Source organism: Uranotaenia lowii, chromosome 2 (assembly GCF_029784155.1).
Source record: "Uranotaenia lowii strain MFRU-FL chromosome 2, ASM2978415v1, whole genome shotgun sequence".
Taxonomy (NCBI): Eukaryota; Metazoa; Arthropoda; class Insecta; order Diptera; family Culicidae; genus Uranotaenia; species Uranotaenia lowii.
Genome location: NC_073692.1, coordinates 22,257,957 through 22,278,240, shown reverse-complemented (window position 1 = coordinate 22,278,240; position 20,284 = coordinate 22,257,957). Strand labels below are relative to the sequence as shown.

Below are 20,284 nucleotides of genomic sequence, written 5' to 3'. Positions count from 1 at the left end.
AAAATTCTTTTCTAAATTTACTTTTTTCAGTTTTAAATATAAAAGGTAATTTTTGAGTTAAGTTGACAATAATAACTTCTTATATTTGAAGCTAAACATGTTTAATTTGTCATTAACGAGAAAGTAGTGGTTGGGAAATGGGTGGCTCTTGAATGGTCAGATTCGAAGCTGATACATTTAAAAAAAAAATCCAAGTTTTGATATCAATATTTAAAGCAAAAAGCAAATACCTACCTATATTAAAGTTGCGCATTGGAATGGAGCTTTAAAGTTGCAACTTCGAATCATTTTGTCAACTTTTCATAGATTAAAAAAAAAATGTATAATTTGTAAACAGTAAAACGTTTAAAATTTTCAAGCGTATTTAAGCCCTTATTTCGGCGTCAATTGAGCTATTGGGCTCTGGACAGGACAAAAGCAAAAACAAAGTATTTTTTGGTAAAAATTTAGATTTATAGGCTCCCAAGAAGATTTTGTTTTTTCAACAGAGTTCAGAGTTGAAAAACAAATTCAAATTTATTATAAATATTTCAAGAATTTCTATCAGTTCGAATATAAAATTCTTCTAATTTAATTGAAATTCAAAAGAATATATTTAATACAATTTGGTAAATTTATTCGAAAATTAAGATTCAATTTTATTTTAGTTTATCAGCCTTCTCGGTTAAATTTGTGTCCTTTAGAAAGATCATTTCATGATTATTAAAATAAAAATTTGTTCCACGAGGCAATTTGGCGTTCCGAACTCGAATCTTTTAAATCTTTGATTTAAATGTACATTCTTCTTCTGATTCTATTCGATTAATGATTTTCATTTTTGGACACATTTTTCACTAGTTTTTGACATGCCACACAAATCAGAAAATTTGGTGTTACATAATTGGACTTTACTTTATTTTGTTCATAAAATGAAAACTTGAAGTGTGATTATGATAAAAATGTGTAGGTACTGAGTATAGTGATTTTTGATAATTTATATCTTTCATAACATCAATTCAAGACAGTCAAAAATATGTAAATCGAGAACGAAATGCAGTATTCGTAAAATCAGAATTGTGAATACAGTTTATTTCTTTTTTCTAGATTAGTGTTTTAGAATATGGAACACAAAAACAAAGCCCAGCTTCTACAATGTATTTCAAAATTGAGATTTTAACATTTAATCACTTTAAAAAAATGATAAACAGGACATAAATAGAATAATATTGAATCATTATTTAAGTTACAACATAAACAGAATTTAATAAATAACATTTTTTAATTCTATAATCGTTTTAAGGAAAATTTTTTTTAAATGGTATAAATTTAAGAAATTCAAACTGGAGTGCTTGAAAATGACAAATCAAGTTAAGAGTCCATGAAGCAGTTAGAACATAGAGTATCTTAAAGATATGGCTGGATTAAACCATGCGGGGGGTTCCGGGCTAATTTTTCACGGGGAGCCCCGATGATTCATTTTTTTTCATATGCGGCCCCAGAAAACAACATATTTTAAATATACAAAGAAACACAAACTTCAGAAAAACAATTACTTTCTGTGTTTCTCATCCAGGAATCTACTTGCGCAGTTCAAAATTAATTACGAAATCATTCCTATGCCAGAAAAAAAATTCCACGACTCATAGATGTAAAATTCTTATATGAAGATAAATCATTTTTATTCATTTAAAATTTCAGTTAAATACACCGTGTTTGTATGAACATATCTGCATAATTTAAAAATCACATTCTTTCGTGTTAATAAATCAAACTACCTTCCTAAACAGACTATATCACTTATTGTTCCAACTTTTCCACCTTCAACCACAAGCCTCCACTAGGTGTTAGCACCGCATGTTTGGAAGAAATTACCAGCGGCACAACAGATTTTGAGCACCGCGAAAACTTAAAATTCATCAGCAACGTTGCCAGCCCAATCTTGGTCTCCAGCAGTCCAAACCGGGCCGCAATACAGATCCTGGGCCCTTCGCCAAATGGCATAAATGTGAACGGCTTCCGATTGGCACAATTTTCTTGGGAAAATCGGTCCGGATCGAACTTCTCCGGCTCTGGGTAGTATTCCGGATCGTGGTGGATGGCGTAGACCGGTATCATAACGCTCATACCTTTGGTGAAGATTACTTTGGAGTTGGGCACCTGATAATCCTTCGTTACACTTCGGATCAGATTCGCTCCCGGCGGGTATTTGCGCAGGGATTCTGTAGAATGAAATGAATGGATTATTAAAAGTTTTTTTTTTAATTTCACAGAAAGAAAACTCACCATTGACACACTGTTCGATATAATCCATATCCATCACGGCGTCGTAGTTCATGCCGCCATGTTTCTTGACGGCATCTCGCACGCACTGCCTGGCACGTTCTTGAATATCTTCATGTAACGATAGCTCGTACAAGCAGTAAGACATGGTCGTACTGGAAGTTTCAAAACCACCCAAGAAAAACACGAACGCTTGCGCAACGACCTCATTGAAGCTGAGGGTGCCCACCAGTTCCCCCGAGTCGTCGTCCAGCTCACCCTTGTCCTTCAGCTGCATCAGCAGATTCATGAAATCATTACGCTGCACATTGTTCTTCTCTCGATATTCGATCGTTTCGCGAACGACCTTGAAGAAGAACTCGGAAACATCATCGGCAGTTCCCTTGATGTGGATTCGTCGCGAGAAATCTTTGAAGGTTCCCATGAAAAAAAACTTCAGCAGACGACCCGGGGGAAGTTCGAACACTTTTTTACCCACACGCCGGAACTCCACATCCGGGTCGTTTAAACTATTACAATCGATTCCGAAGGCACAGGACCCGATCACATCGGTTGTAAATCTGGCCAGCAGATCTTTCATTTCGATTTCCTCGTCCTGAGCGATACATCGGGTTACGCATTCACCGAAACGTTCCCCCACCTCCACGATCGTAGGACACATCATCTTCATTTTACCGGAAGAGAAGGTCGGAATCAACTTCCTGCGGAGATTGGTCCACTTGGTGCCTTCAATGTTAAACAGGTGCCCAGAAATGGGATCGTCCTTTTCGTTGTAGTAAACGCCACGATCATGAAAGTACTGAAAATCCCGTACCAAAACGTCTTTGACAAACTCCAAATCCAAAGCCAGAGCCACCGGATTAGTGAAGAAGAAAATTCCTCCATACGGGTGCTTTCCTTTCATTTGATTGTAATACCTGGTCATCAGCTGTGAGGAATGCATCCGACGGCCTACGCCTTGGATGTTTCCAAACGGGAATCGCGGCTGGATGTAGGGCACTCCATGACGTTTCCAGAAGCCGTACTTATTCCGCACAAACCAAACCGCCAGCGAGATAACTGTTATCAGCAAGTAAATCCACATCTTACTGCGTTGTTACAGATCACAACCAGAAATGATATCCTAACTAGGTATCAGAGTTTAGTTTTTCGCTCGACTACACTTTCGACCCGAGTTTGATAGTGCGGAATAAAGCTGCTACGATTTCTACCCGTTTGTAGTACCGGGTAATGACGAATAATGACTCTTGAAAAGAATCCACATTATTAACGCTCAGCTCAGGCTGAGAGTTTAGCTTCTCTATACCTACATTCATAATGATTCAATAAAAACTAGCTCGATTGGGTCATTCAATAAAAAAAATCACGATTCCAGTCCAGTCCAGTTACCACTACCAACTTCCGTAGCGTTCGGTTCAAATGCAGCTCAAACATATATATTGAGATCGTGTTTGTGTTCGGCTTCCCGACGTCGGTCGAGTGCTGCTAAGCTGAGCCGATCAGTCACGTGCTCGTTTCGAGATCGGGCCGGTTCGAGATTCACGCGTCGGCGAATGGTGTGCGAGCGAATTCATTTAGTCAGTCAAGGTCATGGTTTCGGTTTTGTTTATCAACAAAGCCAGCCGGTGGGTGGTGACCGGCTTAAACAATTAATGAGTATAGAGGTGTGAGTTTAGTTCTTACAAGAAAAATTATGCTCCTCTTCCTTTAGAGTCAGAACTAAAAAAAATGGTCCTTTGAGCCGGATTAGTTGCCTGAACCCCACCATTTTCGGTGTATGTTAATGAGAACTATATTCATTGTACAATTCGATTGCTCTTGTGTTGCACCAACGTTAGACCCGATTTCAGATGATTTTGTAAAAAAAGTCAAATAATTGACGTGCGTTCGGTTTGAAGTTACTTTCTATTTAAATTTAAAAAAAAAGGGGACCGAAAAGAATCGATGTACTCTCTCTGCTTCGTCTGCTATGTAAGGTGAAAGTTAATAATAAAGTCTGCTTCATTTAATATTGGAACAAATTCTTTTGCTCATTGTGGCGCTCCTAGTGGACGGATTTGGAAACTTTTTTCACCCACGTGTCGGGAAATTCATTACCTTTCACCATGTATTTATGTCATAACACCAAACGATGGCATTTTGTAAACAACCGCCATGGAAGCCCAACGGAGAGATCAAATTGTGCACAGTTTTCTTACGAGTACGAGTACGAGAATTTCTTCGAAACAGCAATGAATAATTTTTTTAATTTTTTTTATGAAAGAGTAAAGAAAATGCTACATTTGTATGAAAAACAAATTATGAATTCGTTAATAAATGACTGAACTACACGCAATTGTTTGTGTTCCAATATTAAATGAAGCAGACTTTACATCCGTCGAACTTGGTCAGCACTCGGTCGTACAGCTTTCGAGCACGGATTCTGGCCACATTGTTCTGCTTCAGCGTCCGATTTGGCTGTTTGCTGGCTCGGAATGACCTTATTCCTTCCCGGAGACGAATTCGTCGCACCGTACTGTGAGCGGCCTGGAACTTATTGGCCAAATCGCGGTCTGAAAGATTGGGATTCCTCTTGACGGCCTTGATGACTTTCCCACGCAGTTTCCGGTCGACAGTTCCACTCCGACGCTTCGAATGCGGCTTCCGAGCCGTCGTCAATGTTTCCTTTTACTGCTTGATAACACGCCATACGGTATTTCTGGGCATTTTAAGTTGTTTAGCTAGCTTCGATGCCGACAACAATGGATTTTCAAGAAAACTGTGCACAATTTGATCTCTCCGTTCGGCTTCCATGGCGGTTGTTTACAAAATGCTATCGTTTGGTGTTATGACATAAATACATGGTGAAAGGTAATGAATTTCCCGACACGTGGGTGAAAAAAGTTTCGAAATTCGTCCACTAGGAGCGCCACAATGAGCAAAAGAATTTGTTCCAATATTAAATGAAGCAGACTTTATACAAACGTAGGCGTGTACAGAAACGGGTGTTTACGAGCAAATAGATTAAAGTGTAAAGAGAACATAAATTAAGAAACATAATTACAGCAAACGAAAACGTTATTCATGACCGGTGCAGTACCGATCATATTGTCGTCATCATCGTGTTATTTTGTTTCATTTTATTTCATCTGGTTTTGTCTTCGCAAACAGTGGGAACTTTGAATATCGGGGTAACTTTGATCGACATGAAATTTTTGCAGATAATCATCATTAAGTCTGAAGTTAAAATATCTGAAAACTGTTTTCTATGTTTGGAAGCCTATAAATTGAGTTTTAAATAGGCTTAGTTTGGTTTGTAGTTAGACATTTTTTTATTTCTCTTAAAATGTAATTAGAAAGTTTTAAAATATCAATATCACTAATCAAGACAATCAAAAATTTGACGTCATATTTGTCATGACGTCATAGGCACGATAGGCGTAATGCCGTGAGTAAACGAGGGAAGAGCCTTCGACATACATTATTGCCAAAATCAACTAACATGGAACAATTTTGAAACGGTTTGTTTGGCTTGGTTAGTATTCCAGTTCAGCTTTTCGCCGAACCGGATTCAAAATTTGGGGCTAAAGCCCCGTTTCATAGAAAAATGAATTGGATTGCATCAAGAGATACAATCCCGAAGTTAATTTTTTTTTTTTTTTTTTTTTTTTTTTTTTTTTTTTTTTTTTTTTTTTTTTTTGCCAGGAATTTACCACATTGTGGCATTCTTCCCTAAGCCCGAAGTTAAATGTGTCAATCAGGGTGACTTGATTCTCACATCGTATACTTTGATAGCGATTGAAAATCCCATCCATCGTCTACGCTTGAAACGTAAGCACAGATTGCTCTGAGAAAGGCTCATCATCTCACATGGCGTCCATGCTCAGGAAACGACAGGAGAGAAAAAGCTTTTTTTTTTGTCAGATTTAAGCTTTTATTCCTCAGATTTAAGCTTTTTTTTCTCAGATTTAAGCTTTCATCTCCAATGCTATCAAGGCAGAAAAAGCTTAAACTTGAGGAAAAAAAGCTTAAAAACGAGATTCACTAACACTTAGCAAATAGATGTTGGTCACACGACAGATAGACAAATCGTGTTTTATTGCAGGGGTCTGATTGAAACAAACCAGACAACTACTACTCAATCCTCTCGAGCTTTGAGTTTTAAGCTCTCGGGATGGTTTTTTCGTTCCCTTTTCTCGATAAAAGCTTTTTGTTCGCATTGAAAAACCTGTGCGATGGTTCGGTTGTTGTGTCTAGCAAAGACGATGAAGGAATGCAATCCGAACTGTCACTTGCTGAAACCAAGGTTCCGAAACTCGTTCATGAATGCTGCTCTCCATGCGCTTTTTTCAAAGCTCCCTCAGATAGTATTACGAATCCCTTCTAATACTGTGTGAGCGAGAATATGTTGCGCGACATTTCATCACATGTATCATCACAGAGAACCGAGGATTGGCTTGTTCAAGGAAGAGCAGGAGCCTCTCTCGACCATACAGAATACGTGGGTATGCTTACGCAACAACTCTCTTTTGTATACACATCCTATTAGACGAACTGACATTGGACAATTTTTCGGGCGGGTTGTTCGCTTGCGAATCTATCGACACATTTATCGACAGTGAAATATTTGCCTCCGAAGGATCAAAATGAATCGTTCGCTTACGGATCGCATACGCCGGGTCGTGCGGGAGATCGAGGACGAAAACGGTGGAAAAAAGTACCTACCAGTGTTTGTGCGATGTTGGGTTATCGGGCGACAAATTATGCGCATATGCACCCACTAAGTATATGGCCAATAATTTTAAGCGGCATATTTTGAGCTGTCACAGATGTGTGGCTTAAGAGCTGGGTTTGGAGTCGGCCGATTGCCAACCTACTGCAAAAAAAGTTAAATTAACTCCTTCAGCTAAATTTTCGGTGAATTTTGATAAATACGACGTCCTCAAAGGAACCTTGTTATATTTTACCGAAAATAACATGCCGTTTAATTTCGTATAGTGGGAAGCAACGGTCTTGTTAATTAAACCTACCTGGGAAGCAGCAAATTTAAGATTTTCACCGGATTCGGTAAAATTATTCCTCAAGAAGGCAGCAGATCACATCGGAACTATTATGCGGGAAGAATTCAAGGAGCAAACTATACATTTAAAAATAGATTCTGCCACCCGTCACGAAAGGAGCATTTTCGGAATCAATGCCCAGTATATTTCAGACGATGGGAAGATCAGAATCCGGCATTTAGGTAAGTGTGCAGTTTATAAATCAATCAAGAAATTATTTATAACCATTATTTATAACCAACTTTTCCGAACATTTTTATCCATCCGTGGGCGTGATTGAGTGCTCATTTATATCACTTTGATATAAATGGGTATACCTTGACGTATAACAACATTAAATATAGAATAGTGAGAGTATCACAATTCAGCGTTGTTATAGGCATCAACGGATCACTTCCGACCATAAGTGAAACGGTACCCCTAGATGCCGGTCCCACGGCTTTAACTAAAGCTCAATCACATGGTCAATCTGGTCCGATCAGAAATGATTGTTTGACCTTTCTTTGTCATTTTAATGTTCTTTTCTATTTTTTTTAATGTTCTTTTCTATTTTTTAGATCATCCGGAGGTGGATTTTTTTTTTACATTTTTTTATTTTTTATTTTAATTTTTTTTTTCTTCAGATATATTCAAATAGTTGGAAAGTTAGAAAGGAGTAGGTTAACATATTCAAATACCATATTCCTCCCCAATGCTCCAGTGGATGTGTATTTGCGGTTTATGAATTACGATGGCTTATTCTTAAATCTAGCTTTTTTCAATCACTGGGGGCTAATTGAATGGAAATGATATTTTGTGGTTCAAGGTTTGTGAAACGGATCTTCCTCCTGAGTTATTTTGATAGTATTATAGTTCAAAGCAAACAGTCTTGGAAATTTTTAAATCTCATTCCAAAGTAGGCATTCAACTATGTGAGGCAAGTAGGGTAGGGCGATGCTCAAACGGTAAGATAGGCTGTTATATCCATATTTTGGTGAATTCGCATGATTTTGAGATGTTGTGATAGGAATAAGGTAGTTTACTTCTACTATTAATTTGAGCTAGAATTTTTATTGGTTTTTAAATAGGCTTGCTTCAAAAAGCAAAACAGGCTCTCACATCCATATTTTGATAAAATAGTATGGTTCTATGATATGACAGGAACAATGTAGCTTACTTCTACTATTAATTTGATCTTGGTTTATTATAAGTTTAAGCTAGGCTTCTTCTTACATATTGATAGATGATATGAACTAAAACTCTTTTTTTTTCTTTTTTTTCTCTTTTTTTTCTCTTTCTTTTTTTTCTGTTTTCTTTTCATGTATCATTTGGTCTCATGATGACGTTGAGCGAACCTTCAAGCCATCCCCTTGTTGGCCCACTGTGTGGAGACAACATCGTGTAGAGAAATAGTTCTATATTTGACGCTCACTGTATATGTATCTTGAATAAATATGCTTCACTTGTAGTTTGACTTTCTGAAGAGAAACACGCGTTTCTAGTTCTGCTGCTGATCCGATTCCGAAACCCCTATTCCACTGTAGGACCTGCGAACAGGTTATGGGCCCAGGTTGCGGTCCCTGTTAAAGTGAGGACGGATCAGTTGCGTTTTTTCGGAAACCAGAAGTCATTTTGTGCGTCGGTTCGCATTGTTATTTTTTCGCGAAAGTCGTGTGTTAAAAACGGAAGTGTTTTTCGAGAACTTTCGGCGAAATGGAGTGGGCTCGTGTCGCAAGACTAAATAATTCGAATTACCCGTCGTGGTCGTTTTCGGTACAAGCTTTGCTTCGGCGAGACCAACTTTGGAAATTCATCGAACCGGGCGTAGCACCAGCCCCCATAACGGACGCTTGGCGGGAAGGTGACGAGAGAGCGTTGGCTACTCTGCAGTTGTTAGTGGAAGAGAGCCAGTTCAGTTTGATTCGCGAGAAAGAGACGGCGCGAGCAACATGGGAAGCGCTGAAGTAGCACCATACCAAAGCGACGTTTGGGCAGAAGGCTGCACTGCTAAAACAAATTACCAACCAAAGCTATAAAGTTGGTGATAATATGGAGAGTTTTCTCGCGGGCATCGAACGTCAGTATGCTCGTCTGGAGAGTTCGGGTCTGGAGTTGCCAGAACTTTTGAAAGTGATTTTGATTTTGCGCAATTTGCCGGAATCTTTCAACTCGCTAACAACAGCGTTGGAAGCGCGCAAGGATGATGAGTTGACCATGGAGCTGGTGAAGCTCAAACTCATCGATGAGGCCGAAAAGCAGATGAAATCGGGGGTGGATGAGCAAGCGCTGAAGGTGCGCTCCAATCAGCAGCGCCGATCGCTTGTGTGTTATTCTTGTGGTGCACCGGGGCACAAGAAGCAAAATTGCAAAGCCCAACTTGCAGAAAATAGAGGCGAAGAAAATAAGGCGAAGAAGAATCGGAAAGAAAGAGCGAAAACAGTGCGCGAAAGCGAACCAAGTGGTTCGATTACGTTTATGGTTCGTTGTGGAGATTACGGTGCGGGTGCGTGGCTCCTAGATTCAGGTGCAACGTCGCATGTTTCGAACAGTAAGAGCGCGTTCGTGAAGTTGGACACAAGTGTGCGTCCGGGAATAGCGTCAGCTGACGGAAAACCGCTCCGTGTAGAAGGCATCGGAGATTGCCGAATCGTGTGTGTAAACGAACTTGGGGAAAGTGTTCCTATCATCCTGACGGATGTTATTTTCGCTCCGGAGTTGGAAAGTAGCCTTATTTCTATCGGGAAACTTGCTAGTAAAGGGGTCCAAGCAATGTTTGACGACCGAAAATGCAAGTTAGTGTGCAGCAACAAAACGGTTGCCACGGCTGAAAAGATTCGAGGCCTCTATCGAATGAATCTGATAAGTGAGTGTTCCTTGGCCGTGAAGGAGAAGCGACACACATCGAAGTGTGTGCACACATGGCACCGGCGGCTAGGCCACAGAGATCCGGAAGTTCTCGGTGAAATACAGCGGAAGAATCTCGCTACGGGCATGGAAGTGAAATCGTGCGGCATACGTGTTACTTGCCAGTGCTGTGTTGAGGGAAAAATGTCTCGCCCTCCGTTCCCCTCCAAATCCGAGAAAAAGTCTAGAGAATTACTCGACTTAGTGCATAGTGATGTTTGCGGTCCGATGGTGCAGTCGCCGGGTGGAACGAAGTACTACATGACCATGATCGATGATCATAGTAGATATACCCATAGATGCCACACCTACCGATTTTTCGGTATTCATACCGATTTTTGGGCAAATTTTTATCCAAGAATCGGTATATACCGAATACCGATTTTTGGCAAAACATACCGATTTCATACCGATTTTTGAGATTTTGATACAAAATGTAAAATTTATTTCAGTATAAGCAAGACTATCGAAAATATTGGGTTTCTGTTAATTTGAAGACGACCAAATGATACTATTTGGCGTTAGCTAAGTAAGAAACACTTGAAGCTTTTATGATAAGTGCACGTTTTTCAATATTTCAGTCAAAACTCTCAAATTTTAAAGGAAAGAAGCATTTTGTTTTTGATGGTCGAAAGTATTAACTATCCTTTGGAATTTGGAGGTAATTCTTCCATTGAAAATCTTGGGAAACTGTCGTTTTCAATAACAGGTTCTATGATAGTTATTTATAATTGCGCCAAGATAGCCAGCGGAAATTAATCTAATGAGGTTGAAGATGTATGAGTTTTCAGAATTTTGAAAACATAAACAAATTGTACACCCAAGGATTACACCTATAAGGAATCATGTGTTAATCGAAAACATGAAAATTATTTTATGATTGAGAATATTACAAGGAAGCTTCAGGATTTTTTTTGATAAAGAATTCCACAAAAACTTTTCAATATGCGATTTTTTTATTAGGGTCCACAGAGCCAAAAGAATATAAGTGCAAATGATCCATGAGTTAATAATGCAGAACGATTTTACATGTTTCAAACTATGTTTCGTGATTTCTTCAGATTTTTAGAAATTTATTTTCATACCTTTATGTTCGGAAGAAAAATACAAAATGTTTTAAAACGAATGGAAAATTGCCAAACACAACTGCTTAAAAGCGTTTTTTCTCGAAATTCGCTTTTATGCACTTGCACTCATACATTTTTTTGGCATCAATGCAGTAATTATAAAAATTATAATAGAAGGGAAGAACAGTAAAAACCTTCTAAGAACTCTTAAAAACGAATAAAAATGTATCAAAACAAAAAAAAAACCGAGCTCACAAAATACTATAGGGGGAAATTGTCTACTACCGGACACTTAAGGTTTTTATGCTATAACTTCAAAAATAGATTTTTGTAAATATTGGTTCTTCTACTGATTTGAAGAGTATTAATACTATGATCAGTTAACTATAAAAATTTACAATATATTCATGTGGTAAGAGAAATCATTTCATGTTAGTTTTCACTCATTTCCAAAAGTGTTGTCTATGACCGGACACTACGAATTACTTCACCAAAGTTGTCACCAATGGCACAAAAACGTAGTAAAATGACTGAAATCACTTGCACAGGTCTTGTGAATGTGTGTTTTCCAATAATGAACGTTATATGAAGCCGGTCATAACAGTTTTTTTGACAAACCAGAATGAAACATTTGTTTGAAAAAACTAAAGAAAAATTGTCTATGACCGGACAGCAAAATTTAAAGTTTCTCAAAAGACCGACATAGTTTCGTTATTGAATCCTTCTTTTCTGTTAACCATTTGAGGGTGCTATAGACATAAATTGAAAGATTTAAGTTAAAATCATCTATAATTTTGAATATTTTTTTTGTCTGGTCATAGACAACAATTTAGTGTCCGGTCATAGAAAAATCGCATATTTTTTAATTTTCATAATATTTCGTTTGAACTTCCGTTTCTTTATCTTATATCTACTGTAGCCGAAATATAACCAATCGACGCTGTCGTTCATCTGGAGTTTAAATTTTACAAGTCGAGAAAACTGACCACAATTCAAATGCAAAGTTTAGGCGATCCTCTCCGTACTACTAGGCAAAAGCTTTGAATGCCTATCATTGGTTTACTTTTTCAGATAGGATTACCATATTTCTAACACCATATCAGGCTACTTTTTAATTTATTTTCATGGTGTCACGACTTCCACCTAAGGCATTTATTAGAAAAAGTATTAAATAACAGACTTCAGAATCACTACCGAAAAATTTTCAATCATCTTAAAATACCGATTTTTATACCGATTTTTCGGATTTCCATACCGAAAAAAGATTTTTTTGGGTTCAAAAATACCGATTTAAATGTGGTATCACTGGATATACCGTCGTTTACTTCTTGAAAGAAAAATCGGAAGTAGAAGTGAAAATCCGTGAGTATGTGCGATTCGTTGAGAATCAGCTGGGAAGAAAGCCGAAAGTGATTCGCTCCGACAGAGGAGGCGAGTACTCAAGTAAAAGCTTGCGCAAATTTTATGCCGAAGAGGGGATCAAGGTCGAGTTTACTGCTGGTTATGCCCCCCAGCAGAATGGAGTGGCCGAAAGAAGAAATCGAACGCTGAACGAGATGGGCCTGTGTATGCTGCTGGATGCCAAGTTACCCCGAAAGTTTTGGCCTGAAGCGATCAATACAGCTGCATACATCCAGAACAGAACACCGTCTGTTGCCATCGATAAAACCCCGTTTGAAATCTGGAGTGGCCTGAAACCAGATATGAAGCATCTCAAAGTGTTCGGCTGCAGTGCTTTCGTGTGGATTCCCCCCCAAAAGAGGAAGAAGTTCCAAGCAAAATCTGTGCAGATGATGTTCGTCGGATATTCTTCCGAGAACAAGGCCTACAGATTCCTCGACCCTGCTACCGGCAAAATTGTGCTGAGCCGAGACGTGCGTTTCATGGAGATCGACGAAGAGTATGACGCTGAACCGGAGGCGGTGAAGGAGGAAACAGTGTTAGCCAAAAAGGCTGAAGAAATCCCGCAAAGCGGAACAGTGTTTAAAAAGAAAGTGGACATAAAAAGTGATGAAGAAAATGAACTATCAGTGCCTATGATCAAACGTCCGATCGTTGAAGTGAACAATCAAAACGATAAAGTGAACATTGAAAATGAAAAAAGTGTTACTCGATCGGTCGTTTGCAATGAAAGTGATAACGATAGTGAAACATCACAGGAGTTCTTCGGATTTGACGAATCTTCGGAGTTTGTCGACATTGAGGAGGAGCCGGTCGAAGTTCGACGATCCACTAGATCCAACATAGGTGTGCCACCGGAACGTTACCATGATTTGGTTGGATTAGTGGCCAATTCGACAACGGAACCGAAGACTTACGGAGAAGCGATTGCCAGTCCCGACAGTAAGCAGTGGCGTGCAGCCATGGCTGAAGAAATGGCATCATTAGCAGAGAACGACACCTGGGTTCTGACGCAGTTACCCCCCGGCCGGAAAGCAATTGGTTCCCGCTGGGTATTCAAACGTAAGGAGGATGAAACTGGTCAGGTGGTGCGCTTCAAAGCGAGGCTTGTGGCGCAGGGTTATCTGCAGAAATACGGTTGCGATTACGACCAAGTATTTGCTCCGGTTGTAAAGCAAACCACATTTCGGGCAGCGCTGACTGTGGCAATGAAACGTCGGATGATGGCAAGACATGTGGACATTAAGGCTGATGTCATGCTGAAGCAACTAGCAACGCAACCTACAACGCAACGTTCACACGACTAACCAGCTCTCATTTGATCTCCATGGAAATCGCGCAGACCTGTCATACTGGTCGCTTTGTGTAGCGCGACCAATCTGATGCCAATGTGTTTAGTAGCGCGACTAGTAGGAAATCCAATAGGAACATTGTTTTTTCTCGATTTTGAGCAGTGATTCCGGGTTTTAAGCACAATAGTACGAAGATCTGTCCGAACTTGTGATAATAAACTAAAAACTATCTTAATCGGCGAGAAAATTTTCATGAATTCTTAGTTCCGGCAAAAAAACAAGGAATTTTGTCGGTTCAAATTTCGGCATTCTTGCAATCCGGGTCGTGATTTGATGAGTTTTTGATGGCTCCGGAAAGAAAGGAGACGATTCAAAGCATTATCAGACGTAGAGAAGTGATGATTTGTAGGGAATTTCAAAGTGACAGGTCGCGCCAGCATGACATACCAATGCAATGCAACGCAATCTTATTGGAACGTTGCGTTGCGTTGCGTTGCTAGTTGTTTCAGCATGACATCAGCCTAAGACTGCTTATCTCCACGGCGAGCTGCAAGAAGAGATTTTCATGCGGCAGCCGCCGGGTTTCGAGAGTGGAGATCCCTCTGCTGTATGTCGTCTTAAGCGCAGTCTTTATGGCCTGAAACAGGCTGCGAGAGTTTGGAACCAGAAGATCGATAGTGTTTTGGCGGACGACGGGTTCCAAAGGTCGAAAGCGGATCCTTGCTTATACACGAAGCAATCCGAAGGTGCATGCATCTATGTACTTTTGTATGTCGATGACATGATCGCGCTATTCAACAACGAACAAGAATACCAGTCGCTGATGGGAGTCCTGAACAAGAATTTTAAGACAGTTGAACTTGGAGATCTTAAGTGTTTTCTCGGGATCCAAGTGCGACGTATGGATAACAGGTATGTCCTTGTAGTCCTTAACCAAAAATCCTATATTGAAAAGACCCTTGTTCGTTTCGGCATGGATGAAGCCAATACATCCAAAGTGCCGATGGCTAGTGGCTATATACAACAGCTGCAGGAGGAGGATGCCACACTGTTGGATCGTACGCAGTACCAAAGTTTGATTGGGGCACTGTTGTACATTGCCGTTAACACCCGACCTGATATATCGATCGCCACATCCATATTGGGAAGACGTGTATCCGCACCAACGAAGGCCGACTGGATTGAGGCGAAAAAGATCCTTCGTTACTTGAAAGGTACTTTGAACTGTGAGCTGCATCTCGGTTCAGGAGGAGGCCTTAAACTGGAGTGTTTTGTCGACGCGGATTGGGCTGGCGAAGTGGCTGATCGCAAATCGAATACCGGCTACGTGTTCAAACTGAACGGCGGTCTAATCGGCTGGTGCTGTCGTAAACAGTCTTGCGTGGCACTTTCGAGTACGGAAGCCGAATATATCGCGCTCGCTGATTGCCTACAGGAGCTACAATGGCTACGTATGCTCATGACTGACCTCGGCGAACCATTACAATTGCCCGTGGTAGTGAACGAAGACAATCAGAGCTGTATAGCTTTGACAGCAACTGAAAGGACGAGCCGGAAGTCGAAGCATATCGACACCAAGTTCTGCTTCGTGAAGGACCTGGTGACCAGCGGAGTGGTTAGAATTCAATATTGCCCAACTGACCAAATGGAGGCCGACTTGCTAACTAAACCACTCGGCGCAGTGAAACTTCGACAGCTTCGAACAGCCATCGGGGTCAAGGAGGTGGAGTAACCCGATGTTGAGGAGGAGTGTTGGCCCACTGTGTGGAGACAACATCGTGTAGAGAAATAGTTCTATATTTGACGCTCACTGTATATGTATCTTGAATAAATATGCTTCACTTGTAGTTTGACTTTCTGAAGAGAAACACGCGTTTCTAGTTCTGCTGCTGATCCGATTCCGAAACCCCTATTCCACTGTAGGACCTGCGAACACCCCTAACATCATGGGACCCAGACGTTGGCTTTCGCATGACATGGTTGCCAGCCCAAGGATCTAACCATAAATCAGCTGCTGAAGATGGTGTCCTGTAACTTGGTGAGATCCTTCCTGTTTATTTTTAATATTTTCAATACGCTCATAAACAATGTAGATAGATGCGTGGGGAGTATGTAGAGGCCAGTCTCGAACCCGCCCATATCCTTCCTCCAACTGGTATCGGGAGGGGTTGGTTTATTATCTTGAACTGCATTTTATACATACTCCATGGATATAATGAAGTGCTTGATGGTCTAACCAACGTCTCAAGATCGCTTACTATTCTACGTTGCCTTCTCTAAACTTTAAATTTTCTTCTCCAAACTATTCTAATTTTCATTTCCAGCGTCAGCTCCCCGAGCTATTTAAACGCCATAAAAAAAACTTTTCCGAACATTTTTATCCATGAATTTCAAATTCTAATTTCCTAAGTTCCTAAAAATCTATCTAAACTTCTTTACTTCTAAAATTCCTGAATTCCAAGATTACCAAAGCCTGTCATGAAATGCTAGAGCAGCAAACCCAGCATAATTTAGCAAGTTCATATACATTTTAATTCAAACTAAAACTCTTATACACTTTTTAAATTTAAGTCAATTGAAGAAACGCAATACAATGTAAAAAATCAAGATTCAAAAATCAAAATCTTTTTTTTATAATTTTGTATTATCCTTGTCACATATGTACCTACCTCTATATGTCGATTGGTTAATAGCTGTTCTGCTGTTGCGAGAAACTTGCAATGCAACAAACAATTTCACCCCTCAACGGAGGCTAAAACATAGTACAGAATACAGAAGATTGCTTGGCATTGTACGCACCACGGATGAGCGACAACTTGTATTTCGAATGTCGCAAAACACCATCGAAAGCCCTCATGTTTGAAAGCGAACTGCAACACGTTGTTTTTTGAATGTCGCAGTTCGCCAACGAATGTATCGCTTGTCGACCGATATTTGTTGCATTCGTCGGCATAAGCGCTACAAACAGTTAAGATTCGCCAAAGGCATTCCCGCTCGCCTAAAAACAGTCACACGGAAATGTTGCAAACAAGAGCAATGAAACTTAAGTTTCGCCGGAGAAATCTCTTGCTACTCGATTAGGTGAAACGAACGTGTTTCGGAACCTTGGCTGAAACAAATGAAAGATAATAACCAAACAGTACCACCACCAAGTCCTCCGTAGTAGAGTTCTCTGTCGTAGAGTTTAGAGCATTTGGGAACATGCATATAATTAAAAGCAAATTAGCTGCTGATATTAGTTTTTAATAAATTATTGAGCAATATTCTGGTATGAGCAGGAGCCGACGGAAAAAGATGTTTAAAAAATGAGCAAACAGTTCTTACATAAGAGCAGACATATCAGAAGTACGTTTTCATAAATGGAAAACGCCTCGCGAATAAATCAATAGAAATTCTAAATATTTTTGAATCTTTTTCCTCTTCAATAAACAGCTCACATACTTCGTTGATTCCAGATAAAACCTTCAAATTGAGAATAGACAAAATTGTGATAATGGGTAAAAACGACAAAATTGTGATAATGGGAAAAAACGACAAAATTTACAAAAATAACAATTTTAACAGTAGAAAAAATTTAAATTTGACAAAATTATAAAAAAATAATCAAATTCTCAAAATTGTCAATATTGAAAAAATATCAAAATTTGACAAAATTGACGAATATACAAGATTGACTGAATTTACATATATGACAAAAAATGACAATGAAAAAAAAAATTACAAACAAGAAGGATAAAAGTTACAAAAAACGACAAAATGAAAAAAATTTACACAAATGACAAAATTTACAAAAATAACAAAATGAAAAAAAAATAATAATACAAAAATGATAAAACATATTGACAAAATGGACAAAAATATTGACAAAATTTATGAAACTGACAAAATTGTCCAAATTGACAAAATCAAAATTAATAACATAATCGGAACGTTGGCTCAAGGCGTATCCCGCATTTTTAACAAATTTTAACCATGAGTTAAACCATTGGAAAACATGGGCGAAGCCGAGGTAAGTTTTTAAGATTGAGATGAAATTTTACACGTGTAATTCGATTTGAGTTATGAAATTCTGGGTCTCAGAGTTCTGCAGAAATGGTCGTCCATATTAATATTTTACTGTTTTGCGATATTTACGTTATTATGCTTTGGATTGAAACGAAAATTGGCATACAGGAGTTTTTATGGGCGAAAATTTGTGTAAGGGGTCGGCAGAAAGGGTCGTCCATGTTAACCGTTAAAATTGATAATAAAGTCTAATAAAACTCTTTATTTGGTGATGTCATTTTTGTTTCTCATAAAGTAATACCAAGGAAATTAGGTGATTAGGTGAATTTTAAAAACTGGGCAAAGTTTGTCTAAGCTATCTTTTCAATCCCGAGCCAAATTTCTCCCGCTGGACTGTGGATCAGATTAACGGGATCAATCGGAACAGGATCGATTGATTTCGAACAAAAGCTAAACCGATAGCTTCTGAGCAGCATTGCAATGCCCATGCGAGTTTGCAACAATCCAAAGCGCATCCCGATGCAAATGCGAGGCCCCTCTCCAAACGGCAAGTGACAAAAGTGATGGCGTTGTTCTTTGGATTCTTCGAAGAATCTTTCCGGTCGGAAAGCCAACGGGTCTGGAAAGTAATCCGGATCTCTTTGGATAGCCAAGTTCGGTATGACAATGCCGGTTTTCTCCGGAATAATGGCCCCATTGGGAAGTTTATAAGGTTTGTTAGTCATGCGGTGCAGAGTTGCTACTGGTGGGTAAATCCTCAACGTTTCTAAAATTAAGAAAAATTACTTAAAAGATAAAAAAAAAACCTAGAGAATTACCGTTAATGATACAATCGATGTAGTTCATTTCCATCAGAGAATCGTACGTAAACTGGCCATTATGTTTAGCCAACGTTTCCAGAACACATTTGCGACCCTTCTCTTGTACATCCTGGTGGGAGGCTAAAAGATGCAACACGAAAGTCATCGTCGTAGCAGATGTTTCAAACCCGGCAAAGAAAAACACGAATGCCTGGGCTGCAATTTCCTCGAAAGTTAGTCTGGGTGAACCCGATGGACTTTGTTCCTCGTCCGGTTTGTCACCCTCCATGTGACCTTTGTTTTTCAAATCGATTAAAAGTTGCATGAAATCTTTGCGCTGTACGTTGTTCTCCTCCCGATAGCGGATCGTATCTCGAACGACTCCCATGAAAAATTCGGAAACGTCCGCATCGTTGAATCGGATTCCCAACTTTCGGGCCTTATCCCGAAACATCATTGCGAAGAAAATCCTCAAAGCTTTCAGTTTAGGGAAATTAATCATCCTTTTACCCATCTCACGGAACTGAGATTTAGGATTTTCCAAACTGTTGCAATCAATTCCGAAGGCACAGGACCCTATGATGTCCGTAGTAAACCTTGCTAGAAGGTCTTTCACCTCGACCTCTCTCTTGTCGGCAGTATAATCCGTCAGATATCGATCGAACTGTTCGCCTACAGCAAGAATTGTGTGAAACATAGCTTTGAGCCTACCGGAAGTGAACGTTGGTGTTAGCAATGCCCTCAATTTTCGCCAGCGGTGACCTTCCATGAAAAACAAGTTAGCCGACAATGGATCATCTTTTTCATTGCTATACACGCCTCGATCGACAAAATAGTTGAAATCTTTAACCAACACAGTTTTCGCAAACTCAGGGGACAGAACCATCAGAACCGGATCCCGGAAGAAGTAAATTCCTGCGTAGTCCCCGTGGTGTTTCAACCTCCGGTATAGGTTATCAGTTATGTGGGCAAAATGAATGGTGGATTTCAACGTATCGCCAACGTTTCCCACCGGAAATTGGGGTTCCAGAAAAGGTACATCGCGTTCCTTCCAGAAGGTGTATCGTCGCAGAAAGTGCGAATGGATTGATTTAAAAATTAGCAGCACCAAAACAACAAATAACAGCACAAGGGCACTCATTTTGAATGACTTAAGCCCAAATAAATAGGTTGAAAAATACTTAACCTCTGGTTATCACATGCTTTATCACTGGATATGATGATAATCGATTAAATCGACGCAACAGTTTAAAACTGCACTGATAAACGCGACGAATTATGATTTCGTTAATGTTTTCGAGATGAATTTACCAACATTCCGCTAGATGTCAAATCAGCCAACAGCTCACTCTATCTAATACTAGATGAAATGTTTCGAAAAAAGTAGGTCAAAATGAATAGTTTCATTGCTTTCTAACAGATGTCAGCTCACAAAACAGTGACACCTTGTGAGGAATAGCTGAAACCGATTAAAAGTAGATAAAAATGATCGTTATTTAGGAACGGAGAGTCCAAATTTAGCAAAATATTTACAAAAA

At 39.4% G+C, this 20,284-nt stretch overlaps 1 protein-coding gene across 1 annotated transcript; it reads right to left on the bottom strand.

Moving 5' to 3' along the window:
* Positions 1–1,628: 1,628 nt before the first annotated feature.
* On the bottom strand, positions 1,629–20,033 carry LOC129741148 (uncharacterized). The gene is made up of 7 exons (XM_055732856.1): positions 18,765–20,033; positions 18,303–18,712; positions 15,004–15,117; positions 13,567–13,697; positions 9,033–9,161; positions 2,263–3,347; positions 1,629–2,198 (listed from the first exon to the last, which is right to left on the bottom strand). Exons 1-7 carry the CDS (start codon positions 19,885–19,887, stop codon positions 1,777–1,779), a joined length of 3,414 nt encoding a protein of 1,137 aa, XP_055588831.1. The 5' UTR covers positions 19,888–20,033; the 3' UTR covers positions 1,629–1,776.
* Between the last annotated feature and the right edge of the window lie 251 nt (positions 20,034–20,284).

Bases quoted from the DNA above. Each gene is read 5' to 3' on its own strand.
- LOC129741148 (XM_055732856.1), bottom strand. From the start codon at position 19,887: ATGAGTGCCCTTGTGCTGTTATTTGTTGTTTTGGTGCTGCTAATTTTT. The intron at 13,698-15,003 runs GTACGATCCAAC...TTGAATACCCAG, and splicing joins CAATCAAACTTTGGTACTGC to CGGGAACCAATTGCTTTCCG. The intron at 2,199-2,262 runs GTGAGTTTTCTT...TTCATTCTACAG, and splicing joins TATCGAACAGTGTGTCAATG to AATCCCTGCGCAAATACCCG.